At 30.8% G+C, this 16,327-nt stretch overlaps 1 protein-coding gene across 1 annotated transcript; it reads left to right on the top strand.

Moving 5' to 3' along the window:
* The first annotated feature begins 4,911 nt into the window (after window positions 1–4,911).
* On the top strand, window positions 4,912–7,596 carry LOC104800040 (uncharacterized protein At5g49945-like). Its single transcript, XM_010522746.2, has 3 exons — window positions 4,912–6,005; window positions 6,730–6,933; window positions 7,023–7,596. The coding sequence occupies exons 1-3, from the start codon at window positions 4,977–4,979 to the stop codon at window positions 7,251–7,253; spliced, it is 1,464 nt and encodes a 487-aa protein (XP_010521048.1). The 5' UTR covers window positions 4,912–4,976; the 3' UTR covers window positions 7,254–7,596.
* The last annotated feature ends 8,731 nt before the right edge of the window (window positions 7,597–16,327 follow it).

Genomic DNA, 16,327 nt, shown 5'->3' with positions numbered 1-16,327 from the left:
AATGAAAAAGATGAGTGTATGTTGACAGGTAAACGAACAACAAACCACTGTTATGTCTGGACAGAAAAGAATAAGATTCAACCAAAGTGCTTCAAAGTATCCACCACTAACAAGTCAAATACTGTTCACAGAATGTCAAAGCTCACTCATAAAGAGAAAATTGTATCCAAGTCATGTCGACGTGGTAAACAAACTCGAGTTCAACACAGGAGGATAAATGAAATACAAACCGAGAGCACCAGTGGAAAGAGGTATGGATTCGTATGTGTTGATGGTTTATTCAATTTTACGAATTTTATTAGGGAACAAGTTGAAAAGCAACACCTCGCGATTGAATATGTTCCCACAGAACATCAACTGGCTTATCTCTTTACAAAATCATTTGATATGAACAGATTCATGTACTTGCAAAAATCTGTAGGTGTTGGGGAACAATGAAAATTTTTTCTCAGTACTCGAGTCAGGGTTCCCTCAGTCTTTGGTAGGTACCACTCACTAGGATGAATAAGAAAAGTTGCAGTTAATTGATACTCCGCTATCAACTAATTTGGTTGATATGAGTGGATTGTGTTTACAGTGACTCGGGTCTAAGTTGTGAATTGAGATAGCTAAACGATGGACTAAGGGCAGAAAAGGTCAAAGATCTTTTCAAACTCCTCTGTAAAAATTATATTTTACAAGAGTATACCATGTTTTTTATATAATTGTCTCCTCATAAGTTCTTCAAATTTAAAAAAAAAAAGAAAAGAAAAGGAAAAAGCAGTAAGGGGAAGGAATTAAAAAAAAGAGAGAGAAGAAGGGAAAAACGAGTAGTCTGGACTTAAATGGTGAGTTATTCTCTTTGATTTCAACGTCTTAGAAGTTCAAATAATTGCTCAATATTTTTGTTCCGAATAGATGAGTGCTCCTTCATAGATTGTGAGAAGACCCTGACAGATGACTCTTGAAAAATCTGGTTTATTTTTTAAAAAAGGGTTTTATTATTTTGCAAAAATGTGATCAGTTTATCTTGAGTTGGTTAAGTGAAGTCGGATAAGCTACGTGGGTGAATGTGGGAGCTGAAAAATCTGAAGTGTATCTTGCAAGTTATTCCCTTGAAACGGTGCTACATTTGTGTTTTCTGCTATTCTTTTTGTTTTTGTCTCTCTCTAACCTACAGAAAAAGAAACTAGAGATTTTATGTTTTTACTCACACATAAAGGGGGAGAAAGTATTGAAGATGACCCTTCACAATGCATCAGGTGACCGTGAGTAGTTAACGTGTGATTTGAGTAGTTAACGTGTGATTTGATTACTTGAACTCAGGTAAGTGTGTGATATAAAACTTGCTCTAGAATTTTTTGAATTTCAACTCATAGGAGATATGGATCAAGGGTTTCTGGAGACAAATGAAGTACACCTGACATTGAGAATGGATAGAAATTATCTTTCTAAAGCTTGTTTGTGTATGAGTAGAAAAGTCAAAAAGGGAGAGATTGTTAGGGTTGACGTGACTAGCTCATTCTAAGTACTTGTGATTAACTAAAAGACTTGCAGGAAAGACTTGATTTGTGTTGAAGGTTCCAGAAGATTATTGAGATAAAACCAAATCATGAAGAGATAAAATCAAATCAGAAAGTTGAAGTTGAGTCAAACTCCTTGGAGCTAAGAGATTTGGAAAGAGATAAATACAAAAGAGATATGGATATACATGAAGAGGATCTATACAAAAATCAAATCAAAACTCAAAAGATCAGATCAGAACCACGTCTTGACATCTATAAAAAGAAGAGCCTGGAGCATAAAGAAGACACACAAAGAAAGAGAGCTTGAGAGAGTTTATTATTTTCTAAGAGAGTTTTTGTTCTGCTGAGTGATACTTGAGAGAAAATGAGTTGTAATTGAGGGGGAGCCCGAAAATCATAATTGTGACGAATCTTTCAGGGGAGTGGAAACACTTGGGGTGCCGTTATGGTGATAGAATTCACGTTGTAAAGGGGAACAAACTCAGGAAGAGTTGTATTCGTGAGTTGGATTAAACTCGAACAAAAAAGAGTTAGTAATTCACGATCTTTACAAGTGAATATAATCAGTGGGTTGTTGAAGAATGCGTATTCTTTAACTTTTTCAAATATGTCACGAGAAACTATGCCAATTCGCTGAAGAAATTGATAGACAATGAAGATAGATAGTATTAATCCAACTCCAAGCCATATGACATGAACATGCTTTACGTCATCCAAGCAATCTTATTGTTCATCTGATGGAGAAATTTTTTGTAGAAATCGCAGTTCATTATTTGTAACTTGCTTGTAGAAGTTAACAAAAGAATGCGAGTTGGGGGTTACAGGATAGTATCGAACAAAAAGGTTCTTTTATGATGCATACTCGAAGTGTGTCAATGGAAGCATTTTCGCTGGATTGCAGATGGAGCTATTGGGCTCGAGCTCCCCAGACGAGCAGCTCATCGGAGTGAGAATACTCAGAGATACAGTCTGCGATGAACCAACATTATTCTGACGACAAACTTCAGAAGATCAGGATCAACTTATCGGTCAACGAAATATTAGCTCTTTGCATACAAATGAATATCATAGATAACTGAAATTTTAACCTTTGATTTCGTAATTTTTTCTTTTTGTCAAGTAGAGACCTCTATTATACATATATATATATATACATATACATATTTACATATAAATAGATATATATATATATACACATATATGTATGTGCATATATATCTCGCTCTATGTATATATATATGTAAGTGTATATATATGTATGTATGTAAATATATATATTTGTATATGTATGTATGTCAATATATGTATGTTCCATTATTTTTACTATTTTTTATTAATATTAATATATTTTATTAATTTTTATTTTTGATTTATTTTTATTTAAAAATGACGAATGTTAACACCGTATGCAGTCATGAGAGAAACATGTTTTTAAAATTTTGGGTTACAACTTAGAAAATTTTGAATTTCGACGTAATTTTTATCGGAGTGACAAGTTGGTTTAATCATAAATGATTAAAGTCAATATTTTGATAGAGAAGTTTTGAATATTAATTTTTATTCGACTATATAATTTATATTAACATCTAAGTATATTATCTATTTTATTTCATTTATTTTTGTTTGACTAGCAAATTAAGATATTCTATAAAAAAAAGTCAATTTCATTTAGTCGAAGAGTTCAAGGTAGATTTTGAAGGATCATATAAAAAAATGGTATGATAAAAAAAATAAAAAATAAATTTAACAAAATACAGGTCGAACTAAATAAAAAGACATAATTAAATAAAGTTCTAACTCATATATATTTTGATTAGAAGTGAGTTAATTTTATACGAGTAGTTGAATCAATATTATTGAGATAAAATATACCTAGGACAAAAATATATGATATAATCTTAGTTGTTAGTTTTTTTAGTATAAAAATGACAAAAAACTTAGTTTGTAAAAAAAATCCACTGATTTAGAATTACATGGGATAAGTGAAAGAGTAATATGATTAGTATTATATTTTATTAATTTGGTTAAATTAAATAGATATCTATAAAATTTAAATATCGGTGAAATTATACAGATTTAATGTTATATCAATATTTTATTGTGAAGTATTATTAATCCAAATACATTATTATTAGATTTTTAACACCAACCAAATTTATATTATTATTTCAAACTGTATTTGTTAGACTATCAGTTATCATATTCTTCAGGTACCTCTCGATTTGTCAAAAATTGAACTTTTTCATCGAGTTGTAAAATTTTAAAAAATAATATTGTTTAGATGTTTCAAATTTTCATCCTTAATTTTATATTATAGGACACAAAAATATAAACGTAGAAGTTATTCACAAAAGATAGCATACTTTTATCTCGATATTTAAAAAAATAATATTTATCATTTTAATTTAAAGATATGAATTATAAATTCAAAATCAAAATATAATATATTTAACTTTTAAAATGAATAACAATAATAAAACTCTTTTTTTGAGTCGTAAACTTTTAAAAACAATGTTTAGATATTTCAAATTTTCACTTTTGATTTTATATTATAAGATAAAAAATATAAATATATAAGCTATTCACAATTATTTTTTTTAAAAAAGATATCATAGTATTATCTTGATATTTTTTAAAAATTATTTATCGTTTTAATCTAAAGATATAAATTATAAATTTCAAATCAAAATATAATATTTTAATTTTAAAATGAATAAGAATTTTTTTTAACATCTATATGTATTTGTAGTCCATGCGAGGGGTTATTATCTAGTTTAATTAAATTCTATAACAAATAAATAAAAACTATCACAACTCTTCATAAATATAAATTATATATTATTTAATTATATTTCGAATAATGTTTATATGATAGATTCGAAATTCTTTACTTCCATTTATTTATTTTAAAATTTATTGATGATAAAAAATAAATAATTTAAATTATATCTTTATCTAATCTTAAACAAAATCTATAAATAACAACATTCAACAATAATTTTATGTATTAAAAGGTCTATATACTATTTACGTAAATTAATATTCGATATTCGAATTTTAAATTTAATTTTAACTTTTTCTATTACAAATTTGAAAATTTTAATAATGTAATTAAATTTGTGTACAGGGCCCACAAAAACTTTGAGACGGGCTCTGTTCCTAAAGATTTATTTATATTTAGATCGGAAGGTTTCATATTTTTTATTTGTCATCTAAATCTTGAATATTTAATTATTTCATATATGATGGAATTAGGAAATCCTGTAGGACTCGCATCCTAAATTCCTATCCCCTAATAACAACGGCCCTTATAAAATACTTTTTTTTTCTCTAAAAAAAATCAACGAACAATACGGCCCTAATTCTGATCTCTTGTTTATTTAAAAATATTTTTTTCCCTTGTTATTAATAAGAGATACAGCTCTGATCTCTCTTCCTTCTCTCCCTCGGATCCTCAACCTGTTGTCCACCATGACCCGACCCGTATCCTTCGCCGGCTCCTTCCTCTTCTTCGCTTTGATCTCCTTCTTCTTCCTTTCTCTCCATGATCGAGTTCTAGCAGCCTCCCACTTCGAAGGATTCGATGCTGAAGATGACGATGCCTTGGACGAGTCCTCCGAGCTTCTCCACTCGAGCCGTCCTCCTCCGGTGACTCAGTCCGAGTCACCATATCTGGATCTGGAGCAACCCTCTTCCTCTGAATCTGAATCCAATCCGATTCCCAAGTCGGACACTCCGGCTCAGTCTGACTCCCGGAAACCCTCTTCTGTGTCGTTCGAGTATTGGGATGAAGACGAGTTCGAGGGTTTACCAGTGGAGGAACCGGCTATTGAGACAGCGGAGACTCCGGTGATTGACGAGAAAACTGCTCCTGCTGATGCCAAGAACCCAGATCCGGAAACTGCATCGGAGGGTCAGGACAACGTTGTTCCAAGGAAGAAGTCTTCGTACACGGTTGAGATAATCTGCGTGTCGTTCTTAATCGTTTTCGCGATCAACTACTTCACCGGGAGACGAGAGAATGAGAATCTCGCTTTGGCTTGGGCGGCAAAATTCGCTACCAAGGACACGATATTCGAGAAGAACTTCAGTTTGCTGGGCGTTGGTGAAGGAGAGGACTCGCCGTTGTTGCTAAAGGAATGTCAAAACGTGTTCAAATTCTACGCGAGTGGGCGTAGGTACTGCCATGGATTGTTGGCGACGATGGAGCTCAGGAGCAGACACGATCTGCTCTCAAGGCTGTTCAATATGGTAGTTCCTTGTAAAGACGAGATCAGTTTCGAGGTTTACATGAACGAGGAAGCCATGGATCACGTTGTGTTTGCGGTGGCGAAGAAGAAGGCTGCGAAAACTATGCAGAAGGAGCTCACGGATCTGCAGCGTTTCGCTGGAATGTTGTCCCCTCCCGGTGGAAGAAAGTGGGTTGCAGAGGAATTAGCTGTTGTGTCTGAATCCAAGGAGGTTGCTGGAGATTTGATCACAGAAGCTGTTCTTGATCAGGTGAGATGCTCTTCCCTCCTAGATTGTATCACTCTGACTATTGAAGGTGCTTGTTACGGTGTACAAAGTTCTGATGAATCCTGGTTCTGCTCGTGGGTTGCAATAAAAAAAAGATGGACTTTAGAGTTTTATGTTGATCCAATGACTCAAGAACAATGGCTTTAGCAAGTACAAAACCAGAGAAAGAAAGCTACATGATCATCATAAGAAATGCACAAATAAGTTGGGTAGAAATCGAAATTTGGCCACTTGCCCTACTAAGATCTATATCAGTTTGTTCGCTGTGTTTATTCCGGTTTTGCGGGCATATCTTTCTGTTAAAATATTCGACGAGAGTAATCATTTGGAGTTTCACAATGAGGAATGAACAGCTTTTGCTTTGTCAGAAAAGGCGAAGTTCCTTAACGCTCTTCTTATAGTAAGATTTAAGTTAAGGATGGCCATAGTGATATGTCGAAGGAACATTTTGGTGTCGTAGAAACATCAATTCTCTATGCAGATTGCAGAGTAATGCTGATCCGATCCCCGGTTGGTTCTTTGAACTTGTTTCTTCCGCTTCTCCATGTTTATGATTGTCACTTAACTTTGGAAAGAGCCATTACTTTCTTTGAGAACCCTTTATTTTGGTTGGTTTCGGCATTTGGCTGATGTTGATTTTCTCCTCTATCTCCACCCGTCTGTCTTGTTATATCAATCAAACGCAACATGCAATTGCCTTCTGCAGGTTTTCGGCGACAAGGCTTTCGAGAAGTTCGGGAAGTACTTCATCTCGATGCATTTCTCTGACCAACACTCTGGCAAACACCGGAAAATGCTGCTTTTCAAGTTTGCCCTTCCCGATGCCAAAAATATGGATGATATGGTACGGTTGGTGGCTCTGATTCCGTATTACATCGACTTTGTTGGGCGCTACCGGCTTAGCTCTCAGGTAGGCAAACTTTACCGTCAATCTCGTACTTAAAACGAAATGCCGATTTTACGAGTGGGAGGATTTTCTTTTTTTTTTTCTCATTTCAGGCGCGGAACAAAACCGAGGCTGCTAGGCAAAAGGCGGCTCAGGAAGCGTACAAGGAGCTTGAAAACGTTAGGCAAGAAGCATTGCAGAAGAAGAAAGCAGAAAGGAAGAAAATGATGGAGGAGGCCGAGGCAAAGCTTAGTGCGGAGGCCCTACGGAAGAAAGAGGCAAAAGAACGTGCTCGCCAGATGAAAAAGGGGATGCCAAAAATGAAGATGACCCGTGGTCACTAGAACATGACGAAACCCTAGACTTCCCCTTATTCAAGCAGCTTAGAAAATATATATCGACGCCATAAATTCTTCTGCTGGCAGCTACATCATTAAGTTCAGCAATGTCAGCGAACCGAAATTCGTCAAGCACAGGCGCCTCTTGGTGAGCGGTTTTAGTTTGCCATTCGTACGGCTCACCCTCGTGAAATCGGATCTATCGCCTTTTTTCCCCTCTTTTTCATGAATCTTTTACTCGTAGTTGGTTCCTCTTTCATTTCAATCACTCATAAGGACGGCACTGGAAGTGTACTTGCCATACGCTGAGACCTCTTTGGAAAATATAACCCTAGTTTTGATGTTATCAGATACATGTTATGTCCGTTCAGATACCTGAACCTCAGCGACCCGCAAGTATCTGTTCTGCAGGCATCCGAAATTCGGAAACCCGAACTCCGATGAGTGCGAGAAAACTAGAACCCACGGATAACCTTAGGAGAAGAGTTGTCAAGGCTGAGAGAGGGATTAGGATTTGGCTAGAGGCATAAGACGGTGAGGGGCCGTATTCCTCTTAAAAAAATTAATCAGACATCATATTCGAATTTGGGTTTCCAGGCGAGAGGCGATTTTGCGTCGCCTCGCCTTGCCTCGCCTTCTGCTCCTCGGGATAGGTACCCAACTCGCCCTTTCGTCTCAACCCCTTCACCACTCGCCTTGTCACCTCTCCAGCACGAACCCTCACCTCTCACCCCATGGATAACCGACGTGTTGGACTTGGTTTAAAAAAGCGCGAAGCGTCCGAGGCGCCGAAGATCTAAAAAACCAAGGTGCGGGACGCAAGTGGAGGCACGCGTCTCGTGAGATATAACATATAAAATATAAAATCATATTGTTTGATATGTATAGTATATATAAATATACATGAATGTGAAAAAAATAATTCTTTATTTTTCAATATAATATATATTATAAATATAATTTCTATAGTATAGATTTATATGTATGTATACACAAAAAATAAAAATTGATTATATATTGCATTAATCTATATCAATATAAATCACATTATTATTTAAAAATAAAAAAAATAAAAAAATTTAATCATAATCAACTAAAGTTGAAATACATTGAAAATGTTGTAACTGATATATATTTAAATAATTATAGTTAATATATATGTATGTTTTTTTAAGCTTTCTACTTAGTTTGTAATTACTTACAGGTTTTTTGTGAGTTCCTCGATTCCATCATCTTTTTTTATTTGTTCTCATGATTTGACCATTTTTATTAATATACTAGGTGAGGGCCCGCGTATTGCGCGGGTTATTCTATATTTTATTTGTTTATTTTGTAAATTTTATTCATATGAATACCATTAAAATGATAGATTTTATTTATTTGTTATAGAGAAAATATATTAGTAAAATAATTTAATATGATTAATATTTTTATATATTAATTAGATATATGATTTTAATATTTTAATTAACTACATAACACAATGATGATATGGTGTTTTAATACTGAACGAGAGAATCCAGGTAATCGCTGAGCTTATGGCGGCATAGGGTTCTGGAAGACGAACTCCTTCCTCACATAATCTCCAAGCGATTCCTCTCCTCCTCTCTTCACACCGCCTTCACCCTCACCTTGTTTCCCTCGATGGAGAATCCGATAACGTCCATCTCCACCGTTAAACTCCGGCGAATAACCCCTGTCCAGCTGAATTCTCTCGGCATAATAATAAATGGCCAAAACGTCCAAAACGGCTATTAATGAATACATACATATATATACATACGACGAATGCTATATATACATATATATTAGAAAGGAAAAACTCTCATGTTCTATATGACATTATATTAAAAATGTCGTCCATATGTTATTTTATAAAATTATTCATTTGATAAAACTTTTATAATTTTAACGTTATAACCAATGTAATCATCATGACCAAACTATAATTTTGATTACATGGTCATAACTGGAAAAATGTATGAGTTGAAGTTAAAATAGCATATGGAAGGTATTTTTGATAATACCCTGTTTATATATATGATTCAGACAGTCTTCAATTATGGTATATATACATATGACGAGATACAACTAATTAAAAAAAATGTTATATGTACTACTATTAACCAAAGATTTCATATATCGAATTTACATTTTATATTGCAATCTAATTCATATATCGAATTTAAAAAAAAATATTTAGATATAGTTTTTTAAAACAAAAGTTCTAAAATCAATGAAACCCAAATAATATAGATATAAATAGATGATGCTTTAAATATAGCTTGATTTATACTACATATGCTACTGGGCTCCTGTTAATAGATGATTATATAAACGTTCATGTTAATATAACTCCCACATATATTTAGAGATCTATATATTTGATCTCCCAATATTCTAATCTTATGTTGAAATAGAAGATATCTGAGTAATGTTATACTCGCCGAGCAGCAACAATGAAGAAAGAGACGAAGAATAAGGGAAAATGACATTTTCCTATACGGATTGTTTACAATGTGATTTTTTCCTACACGGATTTTTAATTTGACAAAAAACTACACCAAATTATCAAATGTGTCAAATTACCCAATTTAACTGCAATTTCCTACACAATCCGAATTGGGTGTTAAATGTCCGTTAACTGATGACATGGCATGTCACGTGGTGTCTGACATGGCATGCCACATAGAAATTTTGTCATGTCAGCATGCCACGTCAGATTTAAAAAAAAATCCAAAAAAATCTGAAAAAAATCAAAAAAATTTAAAAAATATATATACTCCTATTTAAAAAATATTTATACTCCTATATATATATTCATATCTATATACAAATACAAATATAAATATATATACTCCTATATAAAAATATATCTATATATATACAAAATCAAACATATACACATATATATATACACACTAACATCTATACAAATATATATACATATATATACAAACAAATATATTTATATATATACACATACACATATATATATATATACATACATACATACAAAATAAAAAATACATATATATACATATATATTCATATCCACATACAAATACAAATATAAACATAAATACTCTATGTATATATATATATCTATATATATCAAATAAAAAATATACACATATATACATGCATTTATATCAATATATATACATACATACATACAAGTATATTTATATATATACACATACATATATATAAATACATATACATATGCATATATATATATACATATATATATACATACAAAATAATATATATATATATATATCCACAAATAAATACAAATATAAACATAAATACTCTTATATATATATATACATAATAAAAAATATATAAGTATATATACATATACAGGAGTATGTATGTTTATATTTGTATTTGTATATAGATATGAATATATATGTATATATATGTATTTTTTTACTTTTTATTTTTATTTTATTTTTATTTTTTTTCAGTTTTTTTTTCGGATTTTTTGTTTTGTTTTTTAATCTGTTTTTTATTTTTATTTGTATTTTTTGTAATTTTTCGGATTTTTTTGTGTTTTTTTAAATCTGACGTGGCATGGTGACATGGCAAAATATTCCATGTGGTATGTCATGTCAGATGCCACGTGGTGTGCCATGTCATCGGTTAACGGACATTTATCATCCAATTCGGATTGTGTAGGAAATTGGAGTTAAATTGGGTAGTTCGTGTATCAATTTGGCACATTTGATAATTTGGTATAGTTTTTTGTTAAATTAAAAATTCGTGTAGGAAAAAGTCACATTTTAAACAATTCGTATAGGAAAATGTCATTTTCCCGAAGAACAACCAATCTAATAATTTTTTTTATCATTAAAGTTTATATCATCGATGTAATGGGGTAATACATTTTATCTAATAATAAATATGGTGTGGTGGGATAATGAATAGTGTATATGGAGATCACGTACATAATTTTTCAATAGATCATAACATTTTTCATTTAATTATTTTTCATTTAAATTTTTATAAATTTTAGAATAATTCTTATTCTAATATGTATTTTAAATAACCAGTGAGAATTAAAATTGTTTCTTTTTAAAACTATAATGATATGTTTACAATTTTTTTGTATCACCTATTTTTAATTAACACAATATTTTCAACATATTATAATTTTAATATATAGAATTAATGCTATGCTAAAGTTAGTATTTTTTATGTCTCTTAACAATTTTTGTTATTAGTTAGCCACAAGTATATATCATTAATTTAGCTCGATCAAATTATAGAAACTATATAATTTCTTATTAAAATTGCGCATAGATAACACAAACATATAGTCACATACTATTTTCTTTTTCGAAAAACTTATTACAATTTCGTTTTCCAAGAACTTAATAACCGTGAGAAATCTAATGTTCTTTTTTATGAGAAAGGAACAATAAACGCATTATTATGATTTCTATTTAAAAAAAGAAAATAAAGTAGACTAAGAAATGCGAATATGTGGGATTGAGATACTCTAGGAGAGACTTTCCACTACTTCCTCTTTGTCATGCAGATTGCAGAGCGTTCTCTCTCTATCGAATCGTATAGGGGGAAATTAAAAAATATACTCACTAAAATTAGACGAAAATTGACTTAAAATCTGTATATATAAATGCAAAGAGAAACTTACCATAAAAATGGTGACAATACATAATGTAAAGTTCCAAAATTTAGGAGAGAGATTCTTAGGATAGTCAACGTCCATAAACTCTACAATTACGTTGCAAGAAAATGACTTCATCTCTCCCTTCTTTTTTTTTTTTTTAATCTTTCCCTTGCATATATTCTTATTTATTTACCCACAACATCCACTATCCACAATGAAATTAGATTTACATTATAAATTTAAATTAATTATACTAATTAATATACAAGTACATTATTAGCTGAATTTAATAGTGATAAATTAATTCACAAGATTATCCAGCTATAAAGTATTTTAATAAATTTTTATCTGCAAAAATAATAACTATAATACTTGTAATCGTAATTTTTAAATAATGAAATTAAAATCAATTGTTTTAATTATAGTTTCATTTGTAATTTTGTTTATTATAAATTATATTTTTATTTACACTTTGTGATATATATATATATATATATTAGATTGAATTTCAAAAATTTATCTTTTTCATACATTATCTACTTTTGTTTATAATAATTAGACGAATTGTTTTCAATTTAGAAATAATTGCGTTGTTAAATCCTTATTTTTTTGTAGTGTTAAGAGGATTTTAACATGGAACAAAGTACTATGCCTCAAGCAAATATGAAACCTTTTTACTAAAGCAGGTTCCCTCAAGATGACATGGGTGAAGACAAATCAGTTCAAAGGAAAGCCATTTTGGATCCTTAGTTCACGTGGCTCGGAAAGCTGGGCATGGAAACGGATTCTCAAGCTCTGACCAGTGGCTAGGAATATGCTTCGGTGTAAAGTGGGGCTTGGTGAAAATTGTCGTTTTTGGTATGACTCCTGGCTACCTCGGGGGCGTTGATGGACACCCTTGGTGAAGCAGACCCTCGCCTTCTAGGCATCCCATGACTAGCTCTGGTATCGAATGTCTTTTCTGCCTCAGGTTGGAGGCTACCTCGAGCTAGAGGTGCCGAGATTGAGAGAGTCCACATGGAAATCTTGGGCCTTCTTGCGTCGACCCGGGCTGCATCCCCAGATCATTTCTACTGGTCACCTACTACATGCACCGATACTTTGCCTTCGATCTCCACCAAAGCAACTTGGCAACAGCTCCATCAACTGCCTCCTCCTCTCGCTGGGTATAAAGTTGTCTGGTTCTCTGGTGCCACGTCTAAGCATGCGCTCATGTTCTGGTTGGCAGCTAGGAATCGTCTCCCCCACTCGTGACCGCTTGAATTCTTGGGCTCTTAATGTTCTGTCCCATTGCGTTCTATGCAACAGTGGGGAGGAATTTATGGACCACTTGTACTACACTTCTACCCTATGGACATTTCTTCTAACCTCCTCACATGTCTCTTGGACTAATCTGGGATCATTTGAGAATCATCTTTGTTGATTATGGACTGTGACGCCAATCGATGCATCAAACTCATGGTAATGCTGCTATTTCAGGCAGTAATACACTTTGCTTGGCATGAGAGGAAATGTAGGGTGCATGGTGGAAGCCCTCATCTGTCAACTGTTCTGCGCAAAGAGATCCTACGGTATGCTAAACGGAAGCTATGGGCGTTGAAGTCTTTAGGCACGGGTCCGGCTACTACTCCAGAACTACTGCAAATATGGTTCTCATTATTTGACAGGCTTTGACTAATCGTATCATTTCACTCTCGGCTTTTGAATTTGTAACAACCGCTACTCTTTTGTAAAGTGTTTTTCATCAATGGAATTTACAATTACAACAAAAAATAAATATTAAACTTTGTAACCTCCTCTCACTTGATTCTGGGACTGAAATCGATCTTAAGCCGGAAATACATGTGTGTTCTGTCGATTTGCAAGGAACACATATTGTGTTATGTTTTGGGAAAAACATATATTCAGAAATTTTCCAAACTTGCACGTAATTAACAATTGAAAGTTTTACAAAGAACTGATTCATAACTGTAGCAAACCCCCATACATGAACTTCCTTAAACTGACATAATCGACTAACTGCAACTCCCTCGTTATCTTCTGGTGTCAGAAAGTTGAGCCAATCGCGCTTGTGATCCAACATACGCAATATTAGAATATATCAAAAGGTTAACGTGTTCAAACATGGATTTTGAAGATTTCTAAGGTATTTGGGGTGTTTGGGATGTGAGAGACAAAGTAGAACTCGAACAAAACACCACCGAGAACACTTAGATTAAAGGAGACAAGGAAGAGATGGTGAAAGGGGACAATGTCCCTTGTATTCCCTTAACTAAATCGGTACAATATGATGAGAATTTATACAAGATGAAGATGAGCTGCCAACGACTAGATTGAGAAGGAAAAAGAGGAAAATAGATCAATTAGAAACATCTAGTGACAACTAAGGAAAGAATGAATTATGTAGATCAGATTTGTAGGAGACTTAATGAAGATCTTGCTTGATTGAAATCCTTGATTCCCAACGTCTCTTTTGGTCAGATTTGGGGCAAATAGAGTCAAGTGGTTTAACAGAATAGCCTAGGTAAAATATAAAGATTTCTAAGGTATTTGGGGTGTTTAGGATGTGAGAGACAAAGTAGAACTCGAACAAAACACCACCGAGAACACTTAGATTAAAGGAGACAAGGAAGAGATGGTGAAAGGGGACAATGTCCCTTGTATTCCCTTAAATTATATTTTTATTTACACTTTGTGATATATATATATATATATATTAGATTGAATTTCAAAAATTTATCTTTTTCATACATTATCTACTTTTGTTTATAATAATTAGACGAATTGTTTTCAATTTAGAAATATTTTATATTCATTATTAAATACATTTAAAAATACTTATTTATATATAATATTTTTAACTCAAAAAAACTAAAAATTATTATTTTAATTATATACTTATTAATATTCCAGTTTATTATAAATCATATTTTTCATTTATATTATATATGTGTGAATTTTAGAAATATTTAAATATTTGTTTTATATATAAATATATAAATCATTTGTTTTGAATTATATGTTACAATTGATATATTTAAAAAAACTTAATTTTTATAAATAAAAATTTCTGGGTTATTCATAATTTTTTGTATTTTATGCATACTCTCATATTTTATAAAATCTAAATTTATACATAATTTCACACATATTTACATTTATATATATACACATATATGTGCATGTATACATATGTATATATATTTATAAATTTATACACACATATATACATATTTGTACATAAAATATGTGTGTGTATATATATATATATATAAATGCAAAGAGAAACTTACCATAAAAATGGTGACAATACATAATGTAAAGTTCCAAAATTTAGGAGAGAGATTCTTAGGATAGTCAACGTCCATAAACTCTACAATTACGTTGCAAGAAAATGACTTCATCTCTCCCTTCTTTTTTTTTTTTTTAATCTTTCCCTTGCATATATTCTTATTTATTTACCCACAACATCCACTATCCACAATGAAATTAGATTTACATTATAAATTTAAATTAATTATACTAATTAATATACAAGTACATTATTAGCTGAATTTAATAGTGATAAATTAATTCACAAGATTATCCAGCTATAAAGTATTTTAATAAATTTTTATCTGCAAAAATAATAACTATAATACTTGTAATCGTAATTTTTAAATAATGAAATTAAAATCAATTGTTTTAATTATAGTTTCATTTGTAATTTTGTTTATTATAAATTATATTTTTATTTACACTTTGTGATATATATATATATATATATTAGATTGAATTTCAAAAATTTATCTTTTTCATACATTATCTACTTTTGTTTATAATAATTAGACGAATTGTTTTCAATTTAGAAATATTTTATATTCATTATTAAATACATTTAAAAATACTTATTTATATATAATATTTTTAACTCAAAAAAACTAAAAATTATTATTTTAATTATATACTTATTAATATTCCAGTTTATTATAAATCATATTTTTCATTTATATTATATATGTGTGAATTTTAGAAATATTTAAATATTTGTTTTATATATAAATATATAAATCATTTGTTTTGAATTATATGTTACAATTGATATATTTAAAAAAACTTAATTTTTATAAATAAAAATTTCTGGGTTATTCATAATTTTTTGTATTTTATGCATACTCTCATATTTTATAAAATCTAAATTTATACATAATTTCACACATATTTACATTTATATATATACACATATATGTGCATGTATACATATGTATATATATTTATAAATTTATACACACATATATACATATTTGTACATAAAATATGTGTGTGTATATATATATATATATATATATATATTCATATATACCTATGTATATTGTATATAGATATCTATAAATATGTATATGTATGTATATGTATTCATATATATATATATGTATTTATACTTTTATTTTTTATTTTTTAA

Source organism: Tarenaya hassleriana, unplaced genomic scaffold, assembly GCF_000463585.1.
Source record: "Tarenaya hassleriana unplaced genomic scaffold, ASM46358v1 Cleome64, whole genome shotgun sequence".
Lineage (NCBI taxonomy): Eukaryota > Viridiplantae > Streptophyta > Magnoliopsida > Brassicales > Cleomaceae > Tarenaya > Tarenaya hassleriana.
This window is presented reverse-complemented; position numbering and strand designations above follow the sequence as displayed.

Excerpts from the sequence above, each read along its gene's own strand:
- LOC104800040 (XM_010522746.2), top strand. The coding sequence starts at position 4,977 with ATGACCCGACCCGTATCCTTCGCCGGCTCCTTCCTCTTCTTCGCTTTG. Across the intron at positions 6,006-6,729 it reads CAGAAGCTGTTCTTGATCAG|GTTTTCGGCGACAAGGCTTT; the intron begins GTGAGATGCTCT and ends TGCCTTCTGCAG. Across the intron at positions 6,934-7,022 it reads GCTACCGGCTTAGCTCTCAG|GCGCGGAACAAAACCGAGGC; the intron begins GTAGGCAAACTT and ends TTCTCATTTCAG.